At 37.8% G+C, this 12,708-nt stretch overlaps 2 protein-coding genes across 4 annotated transcripts in view; one reads left to right on the plus strand and one right to left on the minus strand.

The window, feature by feature from the left end:
* Positions 1 to 3: 3 nt before the first annotated feature.
* fsaf1 (40S small subunit processome assembly factor 1) lies at positions 4 to 5,974 on the plus strand. Of its 2 annotated transcripts, XM_026193989.2 has the most exons (9): positions 4 to 226; positions 1,676 to 1,852; positions 1,972 to 2,063; positions 3,002 to 3,061; positions 3,298 to 3,393; positions 3,486 to 3,572; positions 3,662 to 3,696; positions 3,937 to 4,056; positions 5,581 to 5,974. In XM_026193989.2, the coding sequence occupies exons 1-9, from the start codon at positions 148 to 150 to the stop codon at positions 5,582 to 5,584; spliced, it is 750 nt and encodes a 249-aa protein (XP_026049774.2). In that variant the 5' UTR covers positions 4 to 147; the 3' UTR covers positions 5,585 to 5,974. The 2 variants fall into 2 exon arrangements, with proteins under 2 accessions (XP_026049774.2, XP_080146231.1); XM_080290105.1 differs by lacking the exon at positions 5,581 to 5,974 and having other exon boundaries at positions 7 to 226; positions 3,937 to 4,060.
* The window catches only part of trim67 (tripartite motif containing 67), a 64,720-nt gene continuing 57,803 nt past the window's right edge, over positions 5,792 to 12,708 (minus strand). For both annotated transcript variants that reach the window (XM_026193986.2, XM_026193985.2), the window contains 2 exons: positions 11,179 to 11,341; positions 5,792 to 10,705 (listed from right to left, as the gene is read on the minus strand). In XM_026193986.2, the coding sequence (XP_026049771.2) occupies positions 10,658 to 10,705; positions 11,179 to 11,341 (211 nt within the window). In that variant the 3' untranslated portion in view covers positions 5,792 to 10,657. The remainder of the gene's footprint in view (positions 10,706 to 11,178; positions 11,342 to 12,708) is intronic.

Consider the following 12,708-nt stretch of genomic DNA (forward strand, 5'->3'; position numbering starts at 1 on the left):
TCTTTTACCTACGGTGGCCGGACAGGACTAATATGCCGGGTTGCACTGCATGTACCATGTGCGCTCTGTTGTCATTGAAACGAGCAAGTTAGCGACAATACTTAAGCTCTCATTTTTACCGCTTACTCTGCTTATTATTAGCACGAAATGGGGTCCGAAAGAAACGGGAATAAAGACGAAGATTGCTTGTTTCTGGAGCATGTTTTGGACAAGCTTTATGACTTTGGTAAGTGTGGTTAGCTGGCTGGCTAATGTTAGCTTTACTGGCTACTTTAAAGGCTGGTACTGTGTTTGAGATTTGCTCTATTACTTGTTGGTTATAATATTATGTTTCATGAGTCTACTTGCAAGGAAAAGAAGCATCGAAAAATGTCTTTAAATTATGTTACATGTTTCGTTGTATTAGCCAGAATAGTTACTCTAAAGTTAGCTCATGTTTACTGAGTTGTCACCTAAAATGAATATTATACCAGTAAATGGCAGAAAACTCTCTTAGTATACAAAGCTCAGCTCAGCTTTGCTTATGTTGCACCATCCATATAAACGTGCAACTCAAAGGGCTTCACATGGCTATAATAAAAAAACACAGAAAAGCAACACTGGTGATTTTTAATGTACATGAACCACATGAGTAAATGACAGCGTATTATATTATACAGTAAATACTGAGATTCGCATACCGAGATTAAAAAAGCATGAAAATTAAAAATAAGTCAAGTGTCGAAACTTGATAAAAAGCTTCTCCATCTGACAACTGCTTCAGCTTCCATCTCGCAGCCACCTCCAGCATCATAATCTTTCACACCAACCAACACAAACGTGTCCTCGTTCACTACATCCATGAATTTTGTCTCCAAACTGCTCAACCCGAGCTGTCCCTCTGATGTACTCCTTTCTAATACTGTCCATTCTGGTCACTCCCAGTGAAAAGCTCAACAGCTTTAGCTCTGCAACCTCGAGCTTAGTCTCTTTGTTTCATCATAGTAGGACTCACTAATGTTTTTTAAACCTTCGCTTTCACTCTTGCTGCTATCCTTCTGTCACAAATCAGCTCTGACACTCATCTCCACCCTACCTACACTCCTTTTCACCTCTGTTATGCACTGACTGTTATGCACCTAGATAGTTAAAACTGAGCCACCTTCACTACCTTAACTTATTAGGTCTGCACTGTTACATCTGTCTCCCTCTCATTCACACACGTATGCTGTCTTACTCCTACTGACTTTCATTCCTCTTCTCTGTAGTGCAGTCTAAATAAAAACAAATATAGTTCATGCAATGTAGTTAAGCAGCACCACAAACTGCATTCTCGACATTTTCATAAAGTTATATTGTGACTCTTTGATCAAGTTAATGCAAATCCTGAACATTGTCATTATTAATGTATCAGTGGACAGGGCACAAGCAGGTTTGGTGGAGTGGTGACGGCAAGTGTCGGGGGTGATTTGAGATAGAAGGATAGCAGGAAGAGATTTATTTTAATACTGCTTTGCTGGACTGCATTAGTTGCAGTTTAGTTTTTGCTACAGAAGTGCAAAGTTACCTATACTTTAAAAGTCAGGTGTCTGCTACTTTCTTGTGTTACTGACTTTACCAGAGTTCATGGCCAAGTCATGTAAACAAAACGTTACAGGGTCTGGATTCTGAATCATATTGTTGATTGATGATGTAGGATCAGGACCAAAAAAGAAGTCTCAGAAGAAGAAAAAAGGAAAAAGATGCGAAGATTGGGAGGAAGAAGAGGAGCTCCCTGCAGTGAAGGATATATGCAGTGACACTGAAGACTACAGAGCAGAGCAACATGATGCTGAGCAGCAGCAGCAGCAACAACGAAAGGCTGAGCAAACGGGTAGGCAGCATAGCAACAGTATATAACACCCTCAGTCATTTCACTTTTGTCTGTGAGTCATTAAGTTTTCTTTCTTTTCTTTTTTTTTACTCATTAATCTGATTCATCCCATTTTCTAGCCTTCGAGCAAGTGAACCAGGTGGAGGTAGTCACATTTCAAGACCCCTCAAAGAAAAGAAAAAAGTCAACACCAAACCCCAACAAAACACCTGTAAGTCTGTTGTACTTGAGCTTACTGTGGCTCTCTATATTTGTTTGGAGGCTGGTATAGTTCAGTTCATGTTGATGGTGTGCAAAAAAAAAAAATCTTGTATCCAGCTAGCAACTGGTGTTGGGAGTCGTTACGGATATTACACATTTTTCTTGTTACTTTTCATAAAAGTACATTACTTAACTACTTCTTTAGAAACATGAACACGTAGAAACTGAGTCTATGGGTGTGACTTTTACCTGTTGAAGATCAGGCTTTGGCTGCTGGGCTGGGTCAACATTCACTCAGTTTCATCACCACTCTGGGTTCTTAGCTGGCCTAGCATTAGCATGCTGTCTGTGCAGATATTTGCAAAGCTGCAGTTCTGTTAGCAGCAGACTGATGTTTGTGCAGTTTGCACTTTTTTTAAATTTTTATTGTATTTTTTTATAGCACAACAGGAAAAGAGCGCAGTGGTAATGTCCATATCACTACTGCTCTAAAGCTGTAACGCTGTAGATCGCTCCACCCTTTACCTCCTCACACACCCAAATTAAAATCAAACCTTTGTAATGCAAGTAACAACGTAATTGTAACTGTTTTAATTTGTTTTTATCAATTTGGGGGGTTAAATGTGCAGAAAGAGTAGATTAGAAACAGAGTTATGGATGCTACCTATAGAAGGATCAGCAGCAGTGGCTTCTGTGCCAATAGGCTTAATAGGAAATGCAGTCATCTCCTCTTGTCACAGGCCTTTTTTTAGGAGCTGTTGCAGTTCATTTTACAGCATTTTCATCTTGGAAACTTGTTTTCCAGTTGATACTATGAAACCTGCTAAATCCTACTGTTTGACCTCCAGCAAACCTCCTTTAAAGATCCTCCTGTCAGAAATGATTCTCATCACTTTCCTTTTCCTCCCGTCTTCATTGCCTTTGGGTTTCTGCTGTCATCCCTTCCAGGCCCTTCACATAGCAGAAAAGGAGCAAAGCGACCAGCTAGGAGAACTCAATTTGGAAAAGGTGATGGTTTCACCACAGTTTACTTCAATTTACTTTGTTATTGCTTCTTCACAAGATTGGAATCCATGTTTTGTTCATGTATGTGTATATATATATATATATATATATATATATATATATATATATATATATAGCTGTAGATTATTGTTCTCTGAAAAATATAATTAGCAGTCATGTAGCTCTTCATATCTACATGATTTCTGTTGGCTTTTACTGTATTTGTGTGCTGGGGTCAGGCTCGTCTGGAAGTCCATCGGTTTGGAATTACAGGCTATAAGAAGGAGGAGCAGCGTGTTTTTGAACAGGACAGAGCGGTCATGTTGGGAGCCAGAGTAAGAGCAACATTTTAATCCAACTTTTAAATTTTGCTATAGAGCAGATTTTTTTTATGGCCCAATTTTCATGTATTTAATGTCTCTATCAGCCTCCTAAAAAGGAATATGCGAACTATAAGATACTTCAGCAGCAAATCAAAGAGAAGAAAGAGAAGGAAAAGGAGGAGGCTCAGCTGGTACGACCTGCACTTTCAGGCCAGTCACACTTACAGGAAAATTACTTCTATTTGCTGTTCTTAATGTAGCATAAATTATTTCTTTTTAGGGCCTGAAGAAAAAGAAGAAGAAGAGTAAGCAGAGGTAGGTGAATAAAGTCACACCTTTCTTAAATATCATTGATTATTTACCTTAATTATGAACTTTAATTATTGTTAATGAAATACTTCCCCATCATAGAATTCATCCTAACTCTCCAAAAATTAGTAATTAAATATGAAAATATACTATTTTCATATAGTATATTTATAGTATAATATAAAATATTTTATTTTTTATAATTTCTGTGGCTCCAACCTGTGTTTGCTTCTACTGCTCTGTCAGAAACAGGAAGACAACTGTACCCTCGGGTCCTGGCGCAGCCCCCTCTGGTCAGGTGGGCCGCTTCAAGAACGGCATGCTGCTCCTCAGCTCCAAGGAGATCCAGAAGATCAAAGGCAACAAGTGAGGAAAATAGGAAATGACCAAAACAGAGAACGATGTCTAAAAGCAAACTGTTTAACAGTCTTTCAGTGTATTTAAATCAAAGTGGCTGTTGCCCCCCTGAATGTTCATGATACAGCCCTGAATGAGATTTTCAGTGGCTTCTAAATTTCTTTCTGATTGATAACTTTAAAAAGGGGCAAATTCTCAGTGTATACGTGTTTTAACACGCTAATGCAGAGTTAGTGGTGTTTGAGTTTTTCCCCTGTACTTTATGGCCTGCGCTAAAATAAATATGTAATAGTTTTGCTCTCTGAGAACGACGTGTCAGTTATGGTGATACCGTAAAAGACGTGTAGAACATAAGAGAGAAGCAAACACTAACAGAAAACCAGCTGAGTTCGTCTGCTCTGAAGCAAAGAATAACAGAATCAGTGCTTCTCTGCTGTGTTATAAATCAGTCCTAAAATATGATTAATATTTAATTACCTGCCTTTCAATTTATTATTTATGTTTTGTATTCTGTTTTGATCATTTTTATCTGAAAGTAATTTTGTGTTCTTCTCAATTTAATGGCAAATTTGGAGGTATGGGGCAGGGCAGGTCAACACCCACGTGTCCTTGTATTCATCGTGTTGCTCTGTCATCAGTTATCTGAACTACAAGCAGGAGTAACAGAGGGGCAGAACTGTTAGCTCTCATGTTAGTCCGCATCCCAACAGCGGAACTGGGGAAGGCAGTTGATGCATATTCAATGTTGAATAAATCGCGGCTGCAATCAGAGCTCTCACTCATATATGAAAACCCTGACTTCAGGATGTGTAGCAGCGCATGTTTGAGCCCTTTAATAAAAACAACTTACAGGATGTTTTCCTAAACTTTGGATTCTGATCACTGAATCCATGATGACCATAAAGTCTGAATGATGCTTTTACACACTCAAACGACTCAAGGCATTAAAGGACACAGGACAGACTGAAGGCACTGGCAATGCTGTCAATCGAAAAGCAACTGAAGCATGAAATTCTGATTTCAATAAAACTGTGATTGACATTACACACAAAACCTTTTGTGTTGTTTATCCAATAGTCAAGACTAAATAACCTGCTAAAAAGAAAAAAATGCCTTATTTATCTTAGTTTTATTCTTCGTATTATACCTCGATAGTTGGTGTTGTGTATATTGGATAAGACAGACTTTTCAGTCACTTGTGACATTCATCTATTGCACTATATCCGGTTAACATATTAAAAGAAAATCTGTTGCTGCTTGCAGACAGATTCATATTGTAATAATCATTAATTGTAATATGATTAAAGTTTTTTTTTTTAATGTAGCTGCCCAAAGATGTCACAATAAATATGGGTGTGGTTAGTAATTCGGCACCAGAGCCAATGTCTGCCCCACTGTTGTTTATACTCAGGAGCCGCTACTGCTAATGATCCTATTAAAGTGGATTTTCAAGATATGAAACAATTTAAAGGGTAAAAAGCTGTGGTTAAACGTTTGGTGATAAAGTACATATTTATTTTCTTTGTTTTGCAGGTGAGGAATTTGAATCCTACAGAATGGAAAATGCATACCAGCATGTTATGGAGAGGAAGTGGACACAATAGACATTTCCTGATAATATGTCACTGTCTGGGAGGGATGGTGTTACTGGTGACTATTGTGTGAGAAATTCAGTGGATTGATCTTCGACTGTGCATCATGGACAAGTCTTAAAGCACATAACTGGAGACCGAATACTGTCAAATCATCTTCCATCACAGTTTATTTATTTTGTTTTTATAAATGACAAAAAAGAGACATTTGTGTATCTTGTGTTGTACACTGACATTACAAACTGAAATGTAGTTGTACAAAACATTTATATTGGCAGGAAGGGACTGGATCATAACAGGGCAGGTGGGCCTAATAATTAAAAAATTACACGCAAGTAAAGTCTTGGCAGAAGTTTTCAAGATGAAACGCACATGCACACGCTGAATGGACCGTGAGAAAGCAGAATGATCTTACAGTTTTTCTCCCATATTAACCATCTCTTGCAGTCGTTTCCATTTTGTTAAAGGGAAAACATGACAGTTGGAGTTTTGCGACACTATGATAAAACAAGACCTTTGAGTTGGCAGTGTGCAGCTGGGTGAGGTCACAAATTCTCACACAGTTTTCTTGAAGCAGCCTTTTTGTTGTTGTATATACAGTTCAAAAAGAGGAAAACATGAAGCTCATCTGCAGCGTGTCACATGTTTGAAGCTGTAAGCACATCTCCTTTATTCAGAAAATATTTTACAGACGCGGGCCGTTTTCGACTTGCAATCCTTACTGGTCAAACACAGACCATATTAGTAGCCATTCAAGAGGATATTATACAAAAGAAAATACATAATTAAATATTTATAAATACTTTATAGAGTAAATAAATTACATTTTTTTCCTCTACTTTTTCAAACATAATCTAATAATACTAGTGTAATTCCCAGCACCATACCATTAAAATTAAATTGGTAAAATATGTCACATTCATGGGTGGGTAAGTGTTGAGTAAAGGGACATTTCATACAGGAACTCTTACAAATACATCTGGACAGAAGTGACTGCAGCATGAATATTTTAATATGCAAGATTTGTTTTTTGTTCGTTTCTGTGAAATAATATTGTTTTAAGTGATTTTTAGGCAAGAAAATATGGAACCAAATGTTAACACAGGGTGAATTTGAGCCCCTCAGCAGAAGCTTTAATTGCCTCCAGTCACGATTTCCTGACTATCATTTTGACATCCATACAGACCACAGAGACATAACCCCAAATCATCCAACTTTTCAGAAGGCTGGTTACACGATATTTCACTTTTGTCTAGAAATCTATTCCTGTTACAGCAAATTCAGCCTCAGGGCAGGTTTCTGCATCTGGCGTGGGAGGTGGCAGCAAGGTCAGAGCTGAGCAGCCAGAAGTGATGTAAATGTAGCCCTTAGGTGAAAGCTGGCAGTCTGGGGCACATCAGGTAAAAAAAAAAAGTAAGCTGCTTTAAATTCTGACATTTGCACTAACGCTGTATTCATGTTACAAAGGAAATATGTTACATTTAAGTGAAGAGAGTACTTGGGTTAAAAATCTTCACTTACAGATGAATGTAAACTTAAATAGATCTTGTCATCATGATTTAGTCAACAGGCTTGGTGTAAGTGCTTTTTTTGCCACTTGGGTGCAGTTACTGCAGTATCTGCTTGAAGTATACATATCTAGCTCCATTTTTGGTTCAGTTCAAAAGATCTGGTTCATTAACTTATAAAACCTACACTATTAAACCATCTGTATGCTAACTTTGTTGAGCTCTAGCAGGTAGCTTCAAAAAGAAGAAAAAAACAGGCAGACAAAGCATTGCTTCTTTTCCACTGGCGTCTTAATGTCTTTCTGAAACTCAGTGTGGTTCTACCCATTTCCACCAAAAATAACTGCATTTTTAAAAAGGCTGGTATCAGCACAGTGCCACAAAATTGCCGTTCCCGATGCTAGAAGCATTAACACACAGATTCAGATTTTCTTCCCACTGAAACGACCCTCCATCTAAAGCTACACAGTGGTTATGCAATGTTAAAGCAAATGTTATTGAATCGATTGAAGTCACATTAAAAAAGGGTTAACAGCAAACACCAAATGGCAAATGATTGGCCAAACTGAGCAAAAGCAATGCTGGCAGGTTTTAAAATGCTCCATGGAGGCCTTGATTTCTCTATTTATTTTCTTCAGCTGAATTCTGTTTAATTCAATTGAATGGGTACCTGTGACTAAATTGTTTTCCTTCTCCAATAGTCAGTCTTTTGTCCTTTCACGCGCTCCTTTTTTCCCCCCTTTCTCATCACCTCCCAACCGGTCCAACCAGATGGCTGCACCTTTCCTGACCCTGAGTCTTCCTGTTTAAAGGGAGATCTTGCTTCCCAGTATCGCCAAGTGTTTGCTCGTAGGGCATCGTGTGATCATTGGGGTTCTTACTGTAATAGTGTAAAGTCTTTACCTGGAGGCAGCTGTTGTTGTGAATTGGTGCTATATAAATTCAATTCAATTAAATTGAGTTGATACTGGTGATAAATCCCTTCTGGACACCCTGTACATATTACACATCATAGTATATGGAATTACATTTGACTTGACTTTATGAGTTCACTATTTGTGGCTCCCTTGAGATCATCATTCTCAGAAATATTTTATATAGCCCAGGTGTATGAAATGCCTATAAATAAGATATACTGCAATGCAAATGTAAAGAATTTAACATTCAAAATATCAATGCTGATTTAAAAATAAATATAATATCCCATCTCTACCTCCTAAAAACTTAGTAAAACGTCCAAATAAAGAAAAAATAAAGATATTTACTTTATTTTAGAAACCTAGATCTCTACTAGTAACTAAATGTTTTTAAAATAGGCATTCAAAATAGACCTGATCATTTCCTGTAAAAATACCAGTAATTCTTAACCTTACACATTATTTCTGTTCATTTCTGTGGTATATTTTAAAGAATGAGGGTGCAGTAAGTATACAAGTGCTACACTAATTTGTCAATGTAAAATGTTCAACCCTTTTAATGTAAACTTTATGTTTAAATGTCCAAAATATCATGAGATAGTTTGTGATTTACAGTAACATAAATCCTGACACATTTTAAAAAGTCTGTGATGAAAAGCATGAAAACAGATATCGGCAGGTTTTGTCGGGGATGCCTTAATCTTGTTCTCGCCACCGTTCACCAGCAGGGGGCGAGCTGTTATAGCGGTTGGTTTCAGGGTCCCTCATTGCAAAGACAAACGGTACACTATTTACAATACAGCTTCAGATAGTTTGTAAACTTGTTTGAATCCATGCTTAATGTCACATGTTATAATCATAACTCACATATCAGTATTTACAGTTTGAGGATGTCCATTCACATGTAAACCCACTGTCATGTGGTAATGTCAGTCTACCTCTCAAACTCACATTATAGGGAACAGAAATGGCTCAGATATAAACAAGTCGTAGATTAAATAACCTCAATTAATGAATTCTTCCATTCCATGAACTGATAAAACATACATAAACAGTGTACTTATACCTATGTACTTTATACAGTGTCTCATGTCCTGAGTCACAGTGGTCTGGTTGAAGCTACTGTCCTCTATAGGCTGCCATATCTAGTCCCTGATGATAAATGTAGCAGCTTATGTAGCTTTACCTGATGTGACTTTAAAAGATAACGTTCAGGGCCACAGATAAAAGGTGTCTGAAAGCATCTTGAGATTCTGCAGTGAGACTGAGAGATGAGCACAGAATGAAATGTTCTTGAGACGACCATACTTTTCTCATCGACTGGGGGTGTATTATATTATCTTTAAATTGTAAATCAAAGAAAATGAAGTTTGGCTCGATTCTACTTCGTTTTAGCATTTTCTGACAATGATCTGTCAAAGTCAAAACAGTTCTTTGAGTCTGAGATGCCCCTGCAGGCAAATAGGTTTGTTTCAGTATGCAAATTGCATGGCCACGTGATTTATTAAATACCACAGTAATGTTTCTTACTGGCCAGTGGATAAGTCATACCAAGTGGTGCAATCATTTTCATGTTCTAGCAGAGTCCGAAAGTTCACTGCCAAAGACGTCGAAATGTGGCGATCTGCTACATCTTAGTGGGAGCTTTTTTGATGTCGGAGTTTTAGGTTTTTAAGACAAATAAGGAAAAGAAAAGGCTGGTGGTCTCTAGGCCTTTGAGACTGTGAATTTCAAAATAATACACCCCTGGCTCAGTAGATCTGTCAGATTACTGAAAAATGAAATGGAATTAAGTTCCAGCCTTCTCAGACTGACCTCAATATGTAAACCGTTCTGACAACACTATCAAACGATCTTTGCGCCGCTTTGCATGAGAAAGAGAGTCGATCATGAGGGAAGCTTTGCCGGCTTTAAGATGGCTGTCAGATTCCTTACCACAGATAAGAAATCACAGAGAAAACAGAGAAGGCAGTGCTGTTGGAGTCAACACTGAGATGAAAGTGTGAAGCGAGAGTTTAGCTTTTAAATATTTTATGAGAGAAAAAACCCATGGTGCCACTACACAAGTCCTACAAATGACTCGTGTTCATCTCGGCTGTAAACACACCTGAGAGAGAAGCAGAGCAACAAAAAGCACTGCTGAATCATTTCTCTCAGGAGTTTTTTTTCCACCTCCTAAAAACTGTGTTGCTTGTGGTCTATTTTTTCTTTATTTTTCAACTCACAATGATCTTTCCTGCACAATATAAAATCTTTAAGGGGCGGAGTTAAGCCCAGATTGTTTAAAATAACATAAACTGTGCAAGCTGGAATATAGATAATATCAGTGTTGTTTGTATCTTTGAGAAAAATAAACTGGGCAGTGGAAAAAAGTATGGCCCTCCAGCCATCTCTGCAGTGACGTCGTCAAGCTGTAATCATTACATTTATAGCCAATAAACTTGTCACTTCTCTAAAAAGTCGTGGAGCTGAAGATTGTCCAGGTTAAGGGTCAACTTGAGAAGGATGGGAGAGGAACAGATCCCATCTGACAGTACTGGACATGACATCATTGGTTTGTATCCAGGGCACGCTCAGAGTAAGGAGGGAGCTCTTACTGTTTGATATTCTTTGGAACTTCCAGGCCTGTCACTAATGTCACCTGAAATAGAGAAACGGAAAAAACACTCATTGAAATCAGCACGAATGAGGCAGTGATCTTAGAGATCAGAGTGGGCACATAAAAGCACCACTGCATCTATTTCATGTGAAATTTGTTTTGGAGAAGACACATTTATTTACCTTTGGAACACACAGTAATCTGAGCTCATGGGTTAGGAATCATTCACTAAATGTCTCATGAACTGCATAAATATAACCTATATTTCATCTGAATTTTACAGTAATGTAGTTGCAGCTTGGTTGCTTTGAAGTTTGTGTTAATCATCGCATCTGTGTACAGAATCTCTCCTCAGGGAGCCATTTTTCCTTGCTATTCTTGAATTTAATTCCTCTTCTTTTTTCATTGAGTTATTTTGCAGTAAACACTTTACCGAGGTCAACAATCAAGGCAGCCCATCAGGGAGCTGGTTATTTTCCATTGCTGTTAAACATGGCACTTTAACACACACAGACCTGCACATTTCTGTTGAGGCTGACGGCGGGCACAAAGACCCCGTCCAGGTTCTCAAAGGCAGTTGGGCCATGCTGTTCCTTATTGATGTAGAAGGTCAGTGTGCGTTTAGTCAGATCCAGCAGGACACCCACAGTCGAGCCCTTAGTGATGCCTCCCTCTGCCCTACACACACCCACACACACAAAGCTAGTCAATTTTGTTATGTATATGTGCCGTAAATGCACAGATTTTATAGTAGGTTAAGTTTCACATTGAAGGTAACACAGCACAAATATGACTGTAGTTGTGTCATGCTGCAAAAAAAGACAAATATATATGTAAAAGAATGAATACAAAACATAGTCACCGAAGAGTCCTTTAACTCATTCACAGCTTGTTTAAAGACAGCACTCTGAAGTCTGGGGATGCAGCAACAGGTTCTTTAGTATTTCTTGCCAAATGGCAGCAGAGTGAACAGGCTGTTGCTGGGATGGTTAATGTGTTTTTTAATTAATTATTATTATTATTATTATTATTTTGGTTTATGATACTTTAATCTACGTGTGTGTTAAATTAGTTAAAGTTTTAAAAAAATCTGATCACTCTTGTATTCATATTTTGTGTGTTTTATGTGACATTTGTTGGCGTCTTCTACATGGAACCTGAAGCTAACAGTGCATCAAATGGCAAACAAAGACCCCTGTAACTCATAAATCAAAGTTAGAATTGGCTCAGTTGCTGTTGAATGAATTATTTCACATATCAAATGTATTTAAAATTAAACGTCTGCTCTTTTTGTCTAACACGTAAACTCTCTGTTCTCTGTTTTAAGAAGTGACGTAATGAAAACGATCTATGGCAAAAACCTGTGCTCCAAAAAACTATGTTTTAACCACAAAGCTTGTGTTTTTGCTAAGAGCTAAACAAATGTCTCTAAACTTATAGAAATGCAGACACTCACCAGGATTAGGCTGTCAGGGCACTAACAGATAAAGAAATCAATATGAGATTAAGAAGTCAAAAATAAAGCTCCGACACGACACGATGAATGACATGAAAGGTGGGTAGAGAACTGACAAGTCAAGAGAGCAGATATTTTTCATGAATAAATCTTTAATGAGAGTTTGATGGCTTCCTTGTGAAGCAGACAGAGAGACGGTGCAGATGCATGTTTTGATGTTTCCTGCAGCCATCTTATACAGCTCCCCTGTGTGTTTGTTAGTCTGTTTGTTAGTATTGTATGAGCCTTCGGGTTTCTCTGTCATCGTGTGCATCTATGGTTATAGCTTCCAAACCTCTTAGAAGTATGAGACTTAATGCACAAGACAGAATGATGAATGCATAAGGGAAACACTTTACAGAGTCCCTGTCTCCTGTTGTTTTACTCAACGACAAAAGTTGCTCATGAATTACTTAAAATGATGAGTGCTGCTTTCTAGTAAGACAAGATTTAACAAGTTGGATTTGTTAATGTTACAAACTAATTGAATCATATTTTATAGTAAAGGAAACAGCAGTATTGCTACAGTAATAATACATTATAGTACATT

This window comes from Astatotilapia calliptera, chromosome 15, assembly GCF_964374335.1.
Source record: "Astatotilapia calliptera chromosome 15, fAstCal68.1, whole genome shotgun sequence".
NCBI classification, from domain to species: Eukaryota; Metazoa; Chordata; class Actinopteri; order Cichliformes; family Cichlidae; genus Astatotilapia; species Astatotilapia calliptera.

Coding starts and splice junctions, on each gene's coding strand:
- fsaf1 (XM_026193989.2), top strand. CDS start 148: ATGGGGTCCGAAAGAAACGGGAATAAAGACGAAGATTGCTTGTTTCTG. Junction 227..1,675: donor GGACAAGCTTTATGACTTTG/GTAAGTGTGGTT, acceptor TTGATGATGTAG/GATCAGGACCAAAAAAGAAG. Junction 3,062..3,297: donor GAGAACTCAATTTGGAAAAG/GTGATGGTTTCA, acceptor TGCTGGGGTCAG/GCTCGTCTGGAAGTCCATCG.